This window comes from Psittacula echo (assembly GCF_963264785.1).
Source record: "Psittacula echo genome assembly, chromosome: 1".
Taxonomy (NCBI): Eukaryota; Metazoa; Chordata; class Aves; order Psittaciformes; family Psittacidae; genus Psittacula; species Psittacula echo.
Genome location: NC_137735.1, coordinates 49,503,768 through 49,520,775, shown reverse-complemented (window position 1 = coordinate 49,520,775; position 17,008 = coordinate 49,503,768). Strand labels below are relative to the sequence as shown.

The following is a 17,008-nucleotide window of genomic DNA, read 5'->3' as shown; positions in this document are numbered from 1 at the left end:
GCTGTTTACTTTTCGCCTGTCCCAGCAAGTTTAAGGAACAATTGTGGAATATGTTTTCTCCTTAATGGATTTTAACTAGCTTTGTTCGAAAGATAATTTGGCATCCAAGTTATAGGAAGGAACAGAAGAGCAGCAGTGCAAAAAAACCCAGTATATTCCCCACAGATATGCCAACAATACTTGTATTTCTATGCCACTGCAAAAAATAAAAGGGATAAAATGACGTCAATTGCAAGCAACCTGCTTTTTTGGACAAGAGGAGTATTAGTTAAGAAAATGCATAAGGGAGTTCTGCAAATTACATCTGAGGCTTGTGGTTCCTAAACAGAGGCAACTGGAAGTTGTAAGAGCATTAAAAACTTACCATAATCTTTGATGAATTGTATCAGTAGTTCATTATCTTCACCATTTAAAAATGTCTCATTTTTAGTCATAATTTGTCTGTCTTTGACTCCCAGGCATTGGATCTTGTTCAACTTGTGAATACTAAGTAAAATATTAATGTTTCCTGCATGCACAGGCCGTTTTCTTTGAAAAGCACTGAGTGTGTGAGGTTCGGTTCTTGTGTTTGCTTCATGAGTTATCTCTGGGCACTATTCAGGTTTTTACAACCTGCGTGGGAATGGGAATTCCTGAACTGATTGGGGTCTTCTGTAGCAACCACACCAATAGGAAATACAGACATTACACACCTTTTCCGTGTGGTATTCATGTTGCCTCCAAGGACAATTAATTTCTTGAGTCACACAATCACTCAGGGCTTGCACAGAAGTACTGATCTGGTGTGACATTTTGTCCCCCAGTGGTACCCATCATTTTGTATAATGTCCCCACATTTGACTCCTCTGTGTAACTATGAAGCTTCTAGTACTGGCTTACACATGACGTACAAAAAGAACCACTGGTATTATTTTACATTTCCTTTCAGATCATTGATATGAGCATTAAGTGATACAGGGCTTAGCACCAGCCTTGGAAAGTCACTGTTAGTACTTTTACCCCCTTTCTGAGGATCCTCTTTAACTACATTCTGGTTTTGACATACTAGTTGTTCTTTCTTCTCGACTGTGCTCTTTTGGACATGGCCTATTTAATTGCCTGTGTGCTTTGTTTGGACATGAAGGGCTACAGTTTCCAAATATGGTTTCTCTTTACGTGTGACTTGCTTATTTCATGTGTGCACACAAATCTTCTGGCCCTAGGGAGATTTTCCAGGGTGTTTATCATTTATAATTGCAGATGGTTATATGCACAGATACTCTAAAAAGGAAAATGCATGTGTCAATGCATGTATGTGTACATAAATAATAGCATTTGAAGTGTTGTATTGGTGGTATTTTGAAAAGTACATTCTTTAATTTTTCAGCATGATGATATCTTTGCTTTGCGTTTCATGTTTCTGCCTGGGGGAAATTATTGCGTAAGTTAGTAAACACTGTGGGAATACATTGGTGGTATTGAGCAGAACTCCAGCAGCTTAAAAACCCTCAGATTTTATCAGACCAGGCAAGATTTTTTTTTTATTAAGAGTGTCTAATTTGTGTATGACAGTGCAGTGAGGCAAGGGATAACTGCTTTTCAGGAGGCAGACATGGCCACATCCTCATAAAATCCATTATCTAGATCACTTATCTCTCATATCCTCTGGTGCTGTTCGTAGAATCTCTTCTATCGTTGCTTCATATGCTGAGAAAATTACTTGGGGTGCAGCTAAGTATGAAAAGGAAAGAAAGAGGAGAAAGCACTTCAGTAATGATGATTGACAGGACACTTCATTTCCAAACATGTGTTCATTATTTAAACATCAATGGTGGTGGAGAGAAGTGATTATTCATATTTAGTTCCAGCCAGTGTCTTTTTTCCTTTATTGAATCTCAGTAAGAAATTTACAAAACAAATAGTTTGAACCCAGGTGTTGCCTTGGTGTAGGTGCTGAAGTGTGGCGGTATGTGTTGGTACTGCAGCAGCGTGGCTGGGTGCAGCTGGCAAAGGGGGTATTGTTGATGGTATTGTAGCCTGGTGATAGAACTTCGGGTGGGCTAGATGCATGCCCAGTGCCTTGCCTATGGACTTCCCACCCACCCCAGAGAGGACACAGTGGCTGTAGAATCACAGAGTGGTTTGGGTTGCAAGAGAAATTATTCTTTGCTGTCTATTTTACTGAAGTATTAGCAGTACACTAAAGACCATACAGTCAATGGAAAGGATGCTGTGCTTGTTCTGAAAGGGTTTTTTCTTCCCCATTCTTTATGTGTTTGGTGGTACCATAGATAGCCACTGTGGTGCATTGTTGCTGCCAACAGATGACTGGCCTTTCTGAAGAATAGGAATGCAAGAGTTGCATGAAACTTGCAGAAGAGGTTTTGTTTTCCATGGTTAATGTGGGATAGTAAATTTGACAAGTACAAATCCAAAACAAAATGCTGTATAATCTCAGTTTTCATATGTGATAATCCATCTCGAATTATGCAAGTTTAAAAAGGTGTAAGAGGGCCGGGGGAGGGTAGGAATTCCTGCCTCTGTTGAGTAGCAAGTTGGCTTAAACATAAACATCAGTGAGAAGGAAGTGGAATTGTTTGGAGATAAGACTGCAGTTTTCTTGCAGCTTTTGTCTGCCTACTTTGTGCCACAAATATATTGCCTGTGGTCCTACCCATGAGCGGGGGAGGTGAAGAATGAAGGAGTTGTGAGAGGCAGACAAGGAAGGAGAGGAAAGAACTGATACACCATTGAGGGGACTCCAAAAGAAAACAAAAACAAGGTGGATCTGAAGATGCTGATGGGCAACTTTAATGTTCTCCCAGGACATCTGTTTGATTTTAGCATGATGCCATGCACTAACCTTCCTCACTGATGCTAATCCATAAATTATTCTTTCTGGTTATTACAGCATCTGTTTTGTTAGTGAATTCTTTGTTGAGGATCTTAGTACTTTTAAGCTTGTTTTTGCAGGCAGGTCCCATGGAAGTTACAACAAAAGAGCTCAGGTATAAATTCAGAGAGCAGCAGCTATTTGAGTTACTCCACTTCTGTCTATTCAGCAAGCTGCTCTGGAGAATCCTGACTCCTTCCCCATGAAGATGGGTCTTCAGTTAAATGTGGAAAATTAATTTTTTTTTTATTGGCATCGTGATGGTAACAGTTTTATAGAAGTGTAATGAACTGGGAATAACTGTGTGTATGTATAAGAAAAGATTACCCAGGAAGAGGCAATTTAATTTATTATCAAATTGTGAAACAGAACAAGGTGCTTCAATATAAGTTTTATACTGAAGCAGTTTTACGTATCAGAATAAAATCTTTCTCTCATGGTTTTAGTTGCTTAAGAGCACATATGGCGCATTTAATTTAATAGGAAGTCATCAAGATATTCATTTAATTGCCACAGATAAGAGCAGCCCAGTTCCATGATGGCAGAGTGCTTTATCAGCACTGCTGACTTTCCTAAAAAGGGGCCCTGTGCTGTGCTTGGCGTTGACTGTGGCGCAGCAGAACCGGCTCGTACTGAGGCAACGGGCAACAGCATTACTAATACACTTCTTCCAGCCAGCCTGCTGACAGAAGCAAATATTAAACAATTCAGTGTACTGAAGCGGAGCCACTTCTCCATCGATCCCTGTGTCTCTACTCCATACCACTGTTTTCTGAGGCTGCAGCTGCCTGCTGCTCTTGTTTTTGACAGAAAATGCCTCTGCCTCCTCCTGAGAAAGGTCATGATCTGTTCGGCATCCCTGTGAAATGTCTGATACCCTCTGCTAACATGTGAGTGTGCTGTTTCTCCAGAAGGCCCATGGGGCTTATGTTTAATTCCCATGACCTACATCTATATGGAAGCCTATGGACTAAGCTTTTGCCACAGCTTTCTCCCAAACTGGTGCCAGCCCTTGCTGGGGTTGAAGGTGACAATGCTTTTAATATCAACCCTTATTTTTGAAGATTGGCATGCCCAGCTGTGCCAGAATTAGCCTTTTACCACCTAGTGCTGAATTAGGGTTTTATGAGCTAAAATGTTGAAAAGATCCATTCTTATATGTCCCTTTATCAGTTTGAGATTCCCCATCACAGAGCGTGCTGTGTTGTAACTGTCCACAGGGAGGGCAGCCCCAGAAGTGTTTCTGTCCAGTGTCAGGGGAGGCTGAAGACAATTCCTCAGGCATTCTGGGAAGAGGAGGTGCAAAGGTGTGTAATAAAACTTCAGGTATGCTCCTTCATCAGCCACCAAACATTTCAGTGCAGGACTTTCTCAGGGATTGAGTGCTGTTTGTTTTCCAAGGCTGCTGTGTCCCGGGAAGTAGCACACTAGTTGTGTGGGGTTCTTCTGTTACCATTCTTCCCACCCTGAATTTCAACCAAAATAAAATGGTGTGCTTCACTGTTCCACAGCAGTATTTGGTCAGCAGCCACAGATGTAGAAGCTGGAGCACTTGAGGGTGGCCCCCTGGGAACCTCAGTAAAAATAAGTTCAGCTTCTGCAACACTTATCTCTTCATTTCACATGTTAAGTGAAGAGCTCTTGTATACTTCTCTTTGCTGTGTGTCCAAATCAGTTGGCCAACTACACCACAAACCTTCTGAACCCCAGTAGCACCTACTTACTGCAATGCAAAGCAATGGTAAGTTGAAAGGCCCAGTTGTGCCAGCCCCTGTAGACACCTAGATATGGTGAAGGCATGTGTGTGCAGCAGCGTGGCTGAGTGCAGCTGGCAGAGGGATATCATTGATGGCATAGTAGCCTGGTGATGGTATCATAGAGCTTTGGGTGGGCAAGGTTATGCCCTGTGCCTTGCCTATGGGCCTCACACCCACCCCGGAGAAGACACAGTGGCTGTAGAATCACAGAGCAGTTTGGATTGGAAGGGACTTTAAAGATCATCTAGTTCCAGCCCTCTGCCGTGAGCGGGGACACCTTTCACTAAACTGGGTTGCTCAACGAGGTCCCTTCTGTAGCGGGGGAGGTTACGGGTGACTATGTATCACCCGGGGTAACATTTGGGAAGAAGGCCTAGCCGGTTACAGTTACTAGAAGGGATACAAAAGACCTTGTGGGACGTTTTTGTTAAAAGGTTAAAATCCTGTAGGAATTACCCGTCAGCTTGTGGCATTTCTTGCAGGACCAACCGCACGTCCTAAACCTCTGCCCGTTAACCTGTGTTTCGCTAGGGCCGGGCGCGGGGCGGGTGTCTCTCGCTCACCGGCGGCAGGGAGAGGGGCCGGTCCGGGCCCTCGGCTGTGGGGCGGTCGCCGTCAGCCGCCAACCGGGGGCCGCGGCCCCTTCGCCCCTCCCCGGGGCCGAGCCGCGCCGCCGGCTCCCCGCGGTGAGGCGCTGGCGGCGCTGTAGGCGCGGCGACAAGCGAGGCGAGAAGCGGAGCGGGTGTCCCGATGGCCAGCATGGCTTGCGAAGTCATGCCCCTGCAGAGGTACGTGTGCGGCCGGGGCAGCCCCCGCCACCGACCGCGGCAAGAGGTTCTGCCGGGCCCACCGGCCCGGGGGGAGCCGCGGATCCGCCCCTGCCGAGAAGCGCGGAGCTGCTGCGGGCCAGCTGCCTGGGCGCCGGGACAGTGAAACAAGCCTGTTTATTAACGGGGGTCGGGGAGCTCTCTGGTATCCTCATTCGGTAAAGGAGGGGGGGAATCGATGCAGCGCCCCGAAATCCAAGCGCTCTCCTTGCGGGATGCTTGCTGTGGAGTGGGAGCGGCTTTGTACGTTTGTAGGGATTTGGGTGCTCCGGGGCCATCCCCACCTGGAGAGCGGTGGAGTCTCGCCGGCACGCTGCGCCCGAGCAGAGCTCTCCTTCCCGCCGCTTCGCTGCAGCAGGGGCTGTAATGCGGTAAGGGAGCTTAGCCTGTGCCTACTCCAGCTCTAGCTGCCTGCTTCCTCACCCGCCGTGGTCCACAGCAGCGCGGGCGAGAAGCTTCGTTTTCGGGGGAAAAGGGTCGGGTTGTTTCCAGAATGTCGAGACACGCCTCCCTTCAGCACCAGCTGTGAGTGCGTACCTGTGCTGGCATGTGCTCCTGCCACAGTACGGCAGGGAGAACTGCAGTCTGGTTTCTGAAATGGCAGGGCACAGACCCACTGCAGGGGATGGGAGTGTACAGGCTCTTTTCACTGAGTCATTAATTATTTTTTGTTGATTGCTCTTTCAATTCTCAAAATTAAGCACTCCATACCCCCTCTAGCCTTATTCAAAGGGGCTGAATATTCTTCGAGTAATCTAGAGTAAATAAGTAATTCAGCTTGCCATTTCAGCGCTGTGGTGGTGCTGTTTCAGCAGAAGCTGTGGAGCTGCTGCTCTACTTGAACATGATAAAATAATAACTGAAATTGCTGCCCAAAATGTTACTGTCTTGATAAAGCATGAGGTCCTCTACAGATAGATGCTGAGGAAGCCTCTGCAGTAATGCAGTCACAGGGTTCCATGTTGATGACTGCAGAGAAACAAATGTGTTTTGAATGTCTTAAAGAAGTGGTCATAGTCCATCTTTCCTATTTAAAGGACCTGTCTCACATAATATTTTTAACCTTTTTGTGGTCCTGAGGATCTGACTGTAGTATCAGCAGTGTGAGAACAAGTGGTTGTTATTGTGCTCTTGACTGTTCACCCCAGGGGATGATAGGTTTCATAGGGTAGCTCTAATTAGACTCTTTGTTATTGCAAGGATTAACTCTTGCTCAGTTAGAAATACATTTTAAAAGTGAAGATTTTTCTTCAAACTCCAGTTAAATCTTTAGCATAGTACAGAACTGCTTGAGCTTCACAGTTAAAAAAACAATTATTCACAAAACTCTGGCTGCTTTTCCATCTCCTTGATCTATTTTTAGGATGGGTATAGTATACTTTTAGCACCCAATTTTCTTTGGGCCTAATAGCAGACAAGCACACACTGCCGGATTGCTTTACAGTGGCATTCTCCAGGTTGCACTTTTATTTTCCTATTCTTACCCTTGGAATGTTGTCTCCACCCTTCTTAGCACAGAGTTTTGCTGCAGAAGAGGGTCTTGCTGGGTTTGAGCATGTTTTGTCAACTTCAAAAAGGTTATGCCTATTGGTGGTTAGTATCAGCATGGGTAGCAGTATGCTCATGGTTCCTGTGAGGCAGTGCACAGGCTGGTTCTGCTGTTCCAGCTGAAGGCATGGACAACTCACAGCACAGATTCCTGTTGCTGGGTCTAAAGCAAACTAGTGGCAATCTCCAGGTGCTGTGGGTTGGGGTGCTTCCCAAGCTGGGAGCATCTGTCTTCCACTCTCAAGAAAGGGAGTAAGCTGCCAGCAATAATCACACTTGGTTCCCTTCCTGGGCAGGTGAGCTCCCTCCTGTCCATTTCTGCACATGCCCCACTCTGTTCTGCCTTCAGGCCACAAGCTGGCTGTGCTGCACCTGCCATAGGAACCCTCCTGAGCTGAAGGGGTATGAATGCATCTCTGTGTGGCTGATGTGGAAACTTAGGTGAGGGAGAAAGGTTCCGTTTAAGTAGCTGTAACATTTAAATAGCATTTGCCACTAGAGTGGCAAAGTATTATATCTACCAAGGTATCGGTAAGCTGTGAGTCTTGTCTTCCTAAAAATCATATAATGTGCTTGCATATAGTCATATACTATACAATGTCATTTTATTCTATATATAGATGTCTGTGGAATGGCACATGATGGGATATGTGGCTTGCAGGGAGGGTGTGACAACAGGGAACATCAGGGTTATGTTTCATTGCATGGGAAGAAGTGGAAGGCCAAATGTGTTAAACCCTCCACTGCCATAGGTGCTATATTGCCCAAGCACTCTAAAAGGCACCTGTGAATGCCACACAGGTTGCATTACTTATTTTTGAACAACCCATCCACCAGTAGTTCTCTTCTATTGCTAGTAGGCTAACATGTTTTCTGAATAGCATTAGCTTACTCTCATAACCTAGGTTCCTAGTTAGTGCGTTACTTTTATTGGTGCTATGCTCTTATTGAGCATAGTGCTCTTATTGGTGTGTTTTAGTTCATTTATTCTAGCTCGGTCTATTGCAGATTTAAGAAAAGCTGTGTAAAGCTGAAACCTGTAGCACCTGCTTTTGCCAGTGGCATCTGCCAGTTTCTGCAGGAAATAAGAAAGGCAGGTAAACACTTAGGCTTTGTTCATGATCAGTGGCCTCTCATTTTGTGCTTTGCTGAACCAAATGAAGGCAAGAGGAAGAGTGAATCCATCACAAGTATTTCTAGAACGTGCATCTGATAGAAGTAAGGAGCGTGACTGATGCATTTCTAACCAGTACAGCAGCAGTTGTCTGCATGGGCTGTCTCGCTCTTGCAGTCATCACTGGGGTTGTTTGATTTACCTGACTTGTTTGCCTGGGATCTTTCACAAATACCCCTTGTTTTAGCCTGACAACTCTGTATTCCACTGTACTTTCTTGGGGTTCTTTTAGTTGGCTATTTTTTTTTTAATGGCTGCTGTGCTCTCTTCAACAGATTAGTGGGTGTTTGTGTATGTAAAGTTGTATCATAAGTAAGTCTGACTCTTTGGACTTTGCTGTTGCTTCCTGTACAAGGTACTGGGAGTGCTTGACAAGCCCTAGTGAAGTATGTTCTGGAATATGTATGTGAAGTATGTCCTCTGAGGGTGGAGAGATCTGATCGGTTTGTTTGTTTTGGGCTTGGGGTTTTGGTTTGTTGGGGGTTTTTTCTGGTGGAAGAAAGAAGAGAAATTCAGACCTGTGCTGCTTGTCTTCATCAAGTCATATTCATCGCCTACTGCAAAATGTATGTGACTTTTTGGCCTTCCAGCCTCACATTTGACCCACAGCCAAATACTCTCTCTTGTCACAGCTGTGACATGGTGGGTGTAGGAGTCTGTGGAAGCTCTTCCTGCGTACCACTCCTGGGAAGAGGGTCTGATTAAATGAGGAAATTGATATGGAAATTTTCTGCAGTGTTTGCTTCTGGAGTGTCCACCTAAATAAGCAAGAAAATATGAATATTTACCGAAAAACTGGTCTCTTAAATACTCTTATTTGAAGCATGCAAGCTTTTAACAAACAATCCTGAAACTGAAATTGCTAGTTACCTGGTGACAGTTCTTACCATTATAATGCAACAGGTATGTGTGCATTATGCAACTTCACACTGTTAACTTCTGAGAGGAGGTGAGACTTTGGCTGGTACACTCATTCCGCCTCTTTCTGACCCATTTTCTAGTTTTATTCTAGTGAGGACTATTGCCAAACCACAAGTAGAAGGAAAGACACTGCCCTATCTTTCATAATAAGCCCCAACTAGTTTAAGAAGTAAAACAACAAAAGTGAGCTGTTTAACATTGACGTCATTTTATAAAAGATAAACATATTTGCAATCCAGGAGGATAGTGAGTAGAAAATAATTACATCAAATTATGCTGTCAAGGGTTCCAGTAGATTCAGATATGCTAATAGAAATGGAAAATCAGCCTCTTGCTCACAGTGGCATTTAATCAGCAAGAACTTCTGCTCATTTCAGCTTGCTATGGGATAGCCTGTGTTTCCCTTATGTTGCTTTGAAGTAGGAGAAGGCGTACAAAAAGGCTTCAGCATATTTTTTATTCCTCTCTGTCCAGGCAACGTGCTTCAATCTCAGTGCCTTATAGAGCACAGCCTGCACAGTTATGCCTGTGGATAATCAAGTATATTCTCAATGTGTATGGCTGTGCTATATGTTAGTGTTTCCTAGAATTAAAAGGCTCCTGCTCTAGGCTTGGGTATTTGTGCTTTAATCTTGGCTGTGGAAGATAGAACAAGAAATAGCACATGTTCCTTGGAAGTTTGATGGGTCCTTCATATTCACCTCAGCTTGTCTCTATGAAATAGTAATATTGGTATTTCGAATGCCAGATAAAACAGGAGAGAGAAGCTCATGCTCTTGGAAGGCTCCAGGGGATCTCTCCACAGAGATCCCTTTCTGTGACCCCACCGTTACATTGCTGCACACTGATCTTGCAGGCTTAAGACATAACTTAGTTGAGAGACCTTGAGGAAAAGCACTGCTGGAGAAACAGCTTTGGGGAAGATGGCGGGATCCTTTGGACATTAATATTTAAATCAATACCAATCCACCCCACCCAAGTTATTGGAAATATTTTGCGGAGTATGTGAGTTCAGAATAAATAAGCTGGGTTGTCCACCCAGTATTATGACACGTGGTTCATTTGGTTGGTAGCTTATGCAGGTACTTAAGCAGGAAGGAGCTTAACTTGTTTTCAGTGGTAAGCATGGTTAGGTTTAAGTGTGTAACTATAGTGAAGACTAGAAATAAATATCTGAAACAACATGTTATAGTTCTGACTGTAAGATTTCAGGGAAGGTGCTAATGTTTGCATGGATATAACTCTCACAGAGAAATAGCTGTTAGTCGTTTGTTTCTTAGTTACTATATAGAGCATTCTTCCTCCCTCCCCCCCGATTAAGGGTATAGAGCAAGGGTGGTATTGCCTAACAATTGATGGTAAGTGCTGACTTTTAACGATGACCATTGTATCGCCACAATGTTATCATGTTAGATTAAGTTTATGGTTGCTCTTGTATGAGGGGTGGTATTATTCTTCCTTCGTTTGCATAACGTACCTCAATATTTATTTGAAGGAAATTCATTTTGAGTCTTCATTTGAAGGAAGAAGCTTATATTTATTGCCTGCTAGTTCTCATTTGCAAAAACATTACCTTTTACCCACTGCTGTGAAGCACAAGCTATGAGTAAATCATTCTATTGAGAAAATAAGTATGCAATAAATTTTCATGAGCAGTTTCCATCTTGCATTTGTCGCAAGCTTGCAATAACTTTTATGGAGCAATGACGTAGGGAAAAAAGGTGCTGAAAAATTCATGACTAACACTCAGCAAACAGCACTACTGTGGCCTCAAAATTTAGGCTTTCTTGAAGGTGTTTTAAGTGTTGGTAATATTGAATGTCAGAATAAGTAAATAAACAATATTGATAAAATCCTCTACGTTTACAAAAATGGCATGTCTGTTAATCCAAGGTGACACAGTGGTTCTAAATGGTGAGAAGAAGACAAGAGGAAGTTAACTTTGAAGTCTGAAGACGTCGTCCAAACTAAGCTTTCCTTTTCCTTCCCCCAAAAGCTGCATTAGCTTTTGATATCATTAGTAATTTGATGCCACTGAATTTTCAATGCCTTTTTGTTTGATTGCGTTCACATTAGAAGCAGCTATCTCATTGCCTGAAAGAAAAGCATTCTCACTAAAAAATAATTAATTTCTTCTGAAGTCCGGAATATCTGTGGTGGAATAGAAAGCCAGCCATTTCTTTATTTAACTGTTGAGGTCAGAACAAATAGAACCTGTGACAAAGCATTAGGAAAACATGACCTTGGCTGAGCAGCATGACCCTGCCAATGTTTAGGCACTTCATCTCTGGTGCAAAATGTTGACACTTGAGTCAAAGTACATTTTCATGATTGTAAAAAAAAAAGTAATAATAAAACCAAACAACAAAACCCATATTTTTTTTTAATTATTTAGTCAACTTAATGTCCCATTTAACTTTCAAAAAGTGATGTGGAGCAGGAAAGCAGCGGTAGCTTTACAATGGAGGTTCCAGTGCCAGCAAGCTGGGACGGAAGAACTGCTGATAATTAAGTGCAAATAAAACAAGAAGGAAAGACCCTGAGCCACCCTCTGACCTGGGGTGAGAGCTCAAGCCAGTGAGCATGCTGGGACTGGAGTATCCTATATGCATGTAAATAAATTGGGAACTCTGTATAAATGGGTATTTTACAGCTTGAGCTCTGGAACAAGCCAGCAGCTCCCTTATTCTTTCTTAAGGACAAGATGAGACATCAGGGAAAGAAAAAAACACTATCATCGTGTATTTGAGAATGTGATAGATGAACTGTTGCCTGTAACATTCCTGTTCCAAAAGGGGAAGGCAAAAAAAAAAGTAGCTGTGGTTCTGTAATAGAAATTTATGGTTTAACAGTTAGCCTTCACCCAGGCTTTCCTATTTCCTTCTTTAGAGGCAGAAAGGATGTGTTGCGTAAATGCTGTACAATACATGTGCCTGAAAATCCTAAGATGTGCTAACATAAGTGGTGGACGATACTGGCATTCCTTCCAGCCTGACAAGTTTATTTTGTTAGCTTAGTGGAGGTCACAAACATGACAATATTACTTCCTTTGCTCCAAAATCAAGAGAACAAGGTTTTTTTCAGTTTGGCTGGTATTTGTTTTTGTTTTTAGCAAGAAGGAAGTGATCAGATATCTAGGTGTCCTTTAGGAGTGTGAGAAATTTCTTCCCCGAGTATTGCATTAAAGAGCAATTAATTTCTGTTTAATCCCTTGGTTTAGGGGAGCTATGTATATGTCTGAGAAGAAAGAGGCTGCTGTATTTTGCACTCACCTGCTTGGCCAAGTGATCACTGATAGTTGAATAAATAACTAGGTGATTTTTAAGTTATTTAATACCTCCAGTGCCTTCTGGCCATAAGAAATGAGTCGTATAGTTGGAGAAAACTTTAAGGGTACTAAAAAAGCCCACATCTGATTTACTACCAAACCTGTCTGCCTAATGGATGAATTCTTTGCTGAGGAAGGTAGAAATTGGGACTGTGCAAGAGGTGCACATCAGAATGACTTGTCCCCTCCATTTACTGTGGATGGCTGACTTGGTTTGCCAGGTCACTCACTGTGCCAGGTATTAAGCTTTCCATTCTTTCTGGAAGGGTTGTTTATCCTTTTAACCAAAGAGGAATTATGCAGCCTAAGTACAATACAGTTCAATGTTACACATATCTTAATCACTTCTAGCATTTTCTTTTGAAATGATACGTGATAGAAAGGGCTTCCTAGCAATACTAATAAACCCTTCAGTACAAGGTGTTTTAAAAACAAGTAAGCAGTTGTTTATTGATCAGCATAGAGTGAGTGATAGTGACTAAGAAGGTTTTAAACCAACTCTAGCCTGTTCATTGTGTAATATCATCTAATGATCATATATGATTCATATCTTGCACATTTTTCTTGCTTGTCTCTTTTGTATCCAAAACCCTGTGACTAGGTGTACACAGGTTTAAAACGTCTCACACACTTTTCATTTATTTTATTAAACTAATCTGTGCTTGTGTGTATAATATAAGCACATCAGTTTATTACCTTACAACGCAAACAATTCATTATTTCATAAATTATTTTAATTGAAACAGAATCCTTGTGCGCTAAGTGCTTGCAGTAGAACTCGGTAGTCTCACATCTAGTTTGAGGGATTGTGAATTATAGTTGTTGAGCAGGTGGTTTAAATCTATTTTGAATTTATACAACTCGTGTTTCACCTTGCATAGATAAGTCGACTGAGGTGCATGAAGTTGATGAGTTGACAAAAGTGCATGAAATTAGGGAAAGGGGTTTGGGATACTGTTTTTAATGATTGTGGGGTGAAATGGATAATGTGCTTCACTCATCTGCAGGAGATCTTTTTAAAGTTAGAAGATTTTGATGGTTTTTTCAAAAGTCTGGATTTCATACTAGTTAGCTTTGAGCTCTTCATCCCAGATGCAGCTATTGGTCAGTGCTGCACATGTAAAACTATAAAGCACTATTGGATAAGAAAGGTAATGCACAGCTACTATGATTATCAACCATGTGAAATTTTGAAACATGATGATCAAATGAAACTGGTATTTGGTTTCTGGCTTCTGAAGCTTCTTTCTCCCCCATTCCCAGCTAATGTTCTTAAAATATTTGTTTCTCCTCAGTTTCTTTGTATGAGTGGATAGTATTTTTTTGTACAGATAAAAAACTTGCTTGAACTTGTGCAGCAGCAGTTGTGCTTGCTGAGGAAGAAAAGCAAGGAAATGCAGTAGGTTTCAGGTTCCCTGCTGAATACTGCTTTTCCATCTCTCAATGCAACTAGTGGGAGTGTGAATATAAGAAAGTTACTTGGGCTTTTTCACTATCATTGTGCTTCTGTGACTTGCAAGTTAATTACAAACCCTGAAATGAGGAAGGGTTTTCATAGTGGAAAATAAAGCATGTTTGGTGCCACTTTGACAACCACTACTTGTACACAAAGGAGCATTTGCTGTTGTCATTTGTTGTCATTTGAAGTTGCATTGATGCACAGAAATCTTGATGGCACTGTGAACTTTTCTCTGCCTGAGAAAACATGTTTAGTGGTTTGTGTACACCACTGCGATTTGTTTGCATTGAAATTACAAGTACAGCCATTAATATAATGAACAGAACATAGCAGAAAACTTTACCAGCAGGTTTGTGAGTTTAGAGTAAATTCTTTACACTTAAAAATATATATATATATATGTGTGTATTTATTTTTTTTATTTACACTTATATTCTGGAAGTGTAAATAAAGAGATAACTTATGCATGCAAGCTGAGAGGCTGTGCATGCTGTCAGGGGAGAGAGCCTGAACCTGGCAGAGGTACTTACCCATGCTTTTGTTGCAGGTTGTCTTTTGGGAAGGGCAGTGATGGGCACTTCCATGTTTCCCTGCACTATTTCTAGGCAGTCTCCAGGCCATGGCAATTTGTCTCAAAACCCCTGCAGGTGATGTTTGCCTCCGTTCTCGCAGAGGCAACTGCACCATCTACTTTGCTCTCAGCCTGTTGTGCACTGCTCCATGTGCTGGCTGGGTCTCCAAGGAGAGTGACAGCAGCATTCAGTGTTTCCGCAGCAGTGGCCAACTGCAGCTTGCTCAAGCTGCTGAAGACTTGCTTGTGGAATTGGCAGCAAAGTTTCCAGTAGCAGCTGTGCTCCCAGTCTTCTTGGGGAGCTGCTGAAAACTGCCCAGTTGCTGTTGTGTTACGGAGGTGATATGAGTTTTGGCAGACTGCACTGATTTTGGAAGTGTCTTCTCTTCCTTCTGGTCCGTGGTATTTGGTGTTACTCTTGAATCAGTATTTTGGGCTACACGCATGATGTGCTGGAGGGTCTTTTCTGTAGATGTCTGTACTTGTCTCGCTATGAATCTCTGTGTACTGTAGTGGGGGGAGGTCAAAATGGTGCAGAATTAAACCCCTGTGATTTTTCCTGATCCACTGGCTTGCTTCTGTCTGTCTGCCTCCCCAACCTTTCCAACTCCCTTGCATCCTGCCTCCTCATTCCCACAAATACAAATTTGGCATTCATATTTGAGAATCTGCTAGAACATTGGCTGGGCTCAAAATGAGCCATGGTGAAATCTGCAAATCTGCCTCTGGCTATATACAGTGTGAAAGCAGGGTGCTTACCTGGCTGCAGGCCAGTTACAGCTCATCTTGCTGATGGAGCTTCCTGCTGGCTTTGGTGGAGGCTGCAAAAGGTATTTGATCTCCTAGCTACAAAACCCACAGATATGTTACTTTCCCATTTATTCTATGCTTAGAAAAGCTCTTATAAACTGGTAAATAAAAATTCTTCAGGTTTCTAGAGATTAATGGACTCAGGCTGTCTTTTCAAGCTGGATCTACTTCAGATTGCTCTTGAAGTGGTCAGGGTGATTGAAGCCCCCAAGTGACTTCAGTTTGAAGCTGAGCTCACCTCAGCTAGCGCATTCTCCCATATTCTGCCATGCTCTGAACAAGCTCAAAAGCAGTGGATGCCTTCACAGTATGGCAGTGCCCCGGAACCTGTAGTTGAGTACCTGTGGCAAATCGCTGAGCTCTGGTATGGTCCCATGCTGCTGGAACAGTGGGAAAGCAGCAGGGAAATACTTGATTTCCAGCGCCTGTGGGATGTTACCCTTTCTGCTTTTGTTATAGTAATTCATGTAGCTTCCTGTCTTTTCTGCCTTTCTGCTGAACTTCCTGTGCTCTTCAGCAGACCCATTTAAAAGTCCTTCGGGGATGAATCAACCTTAGTAGCATTTCATGCATGCCTGGAAGAAGGAGTGTCCTGCTCTGGAGAGTTACAAGGCTTAAATGCCCTGCAAGGCTGACCATTTATCTGGTTGGAATGATGAGGTGAAATTCGTTTGAACCCCATGTAGAGGCACAGTCTTAACTTGACTTAAACCATCAGTCCACCACACCTTTAAGCTTCCATGCCTCAGCAGCTCATTCTTGCCCTCAAGCAGCATAGGTGTGATGAGCTGGATCAAGGAACAGTTTGGCCACACAGCAGGTAGTTATGTGTGGGCCAGGTAAGTTGACCACTGAAACACCATTTTATCTGGGGAGCTGCGTGCCAGCCGATGGCAGCCCCTGATCTCAAGTCTTGGGAGATTTCAGCGTAGTCAAATCAGCTTTCCCCAGGAGCAGTAAAACTGGGGAATTTATAGCCTCATGCACATACCAATGGCCATTACTTTCGTCTCTCAAGATGTCACTTGTGGGTTTTTTTCTCAAATTTTGCTTTAATAGGCTGGTTGTTTAATTCTGGAACAGCAGACAGCAAAAGGCTCTGGTGGTTCTGCTGGCAAAATGCTTTATTGTTGCTATGGGAATAGTCCTTGCACTGCTGCAGAGCTGTAGTAACTCCTGGCCATCTGACAGGAGATCTGTTACATCATGTTTGTGGATACTGAGAAATGAGTTGGATTCTCAGGGTTTAAGGAATGTAACTTAAAGCTTTCTTCCATGACTACAATTGGAGGACAAAGTAGATATAACTGTTACCTCTGTAACAGGTGTACTGTTTTGCTTTTGTTATATCTGCTTTTTAAGGGTATCTTGAAATGTAAATACAAGTCAGAGCTTCATACTAACTTTAAACAATGTGTTTTGATTTCAGCTCCCAAGAAGATGAGAGGCCTATGTCACCCTTCTACGTGAGGTATTTACTCAGCTATTGTAATTTATTTTTCTGTGTGGGATTGACTCGTTACTGGAATTAAATGTGGGGAGTGAGGCCAGAAATGCTCAACAGACTGTAATCAAACAGAAGATCTGTGTGAAGTTTGCAATTATTGCTCAGCCGGTGGGATGAATGAGTCTTCAGAGATACAAACTCTGTTGCAATTTTTTGTATCTAGAGACGAGGTTCAGGGTTTAATGCCAGTCTTGTAAATTATTAATTAGAAGATAGACGTCTGTTTCCTCTTTT

At 42.8% G+C, this 17,008-nt stretch overlaps 1 protein-coding gene across 1 annotated transcript in view; it reads left to right on the top strand.

The window, feature by feature from the left end:
- Positions 1 to 17,008, top strand: part of FAM13A (family with sequence similarity 13 member A) — a gene marked incomplete at both ends in the record, with an annotated part of 130,416 nt that overhangs the window by 66,739 nt on the left and 46,669 nt on the right. Inside the window, one exon of the mRNA XM_080628694.1 lies at positions 16,697 to 16,738. Coding sequence (XP_080484820.1) covers positions 16,697 to 16,738 — 42 coding nt within the window. The remainder of the gene's footprint in view (positions 1 to 16,696; positions 16,739 to 17,008) is intronic.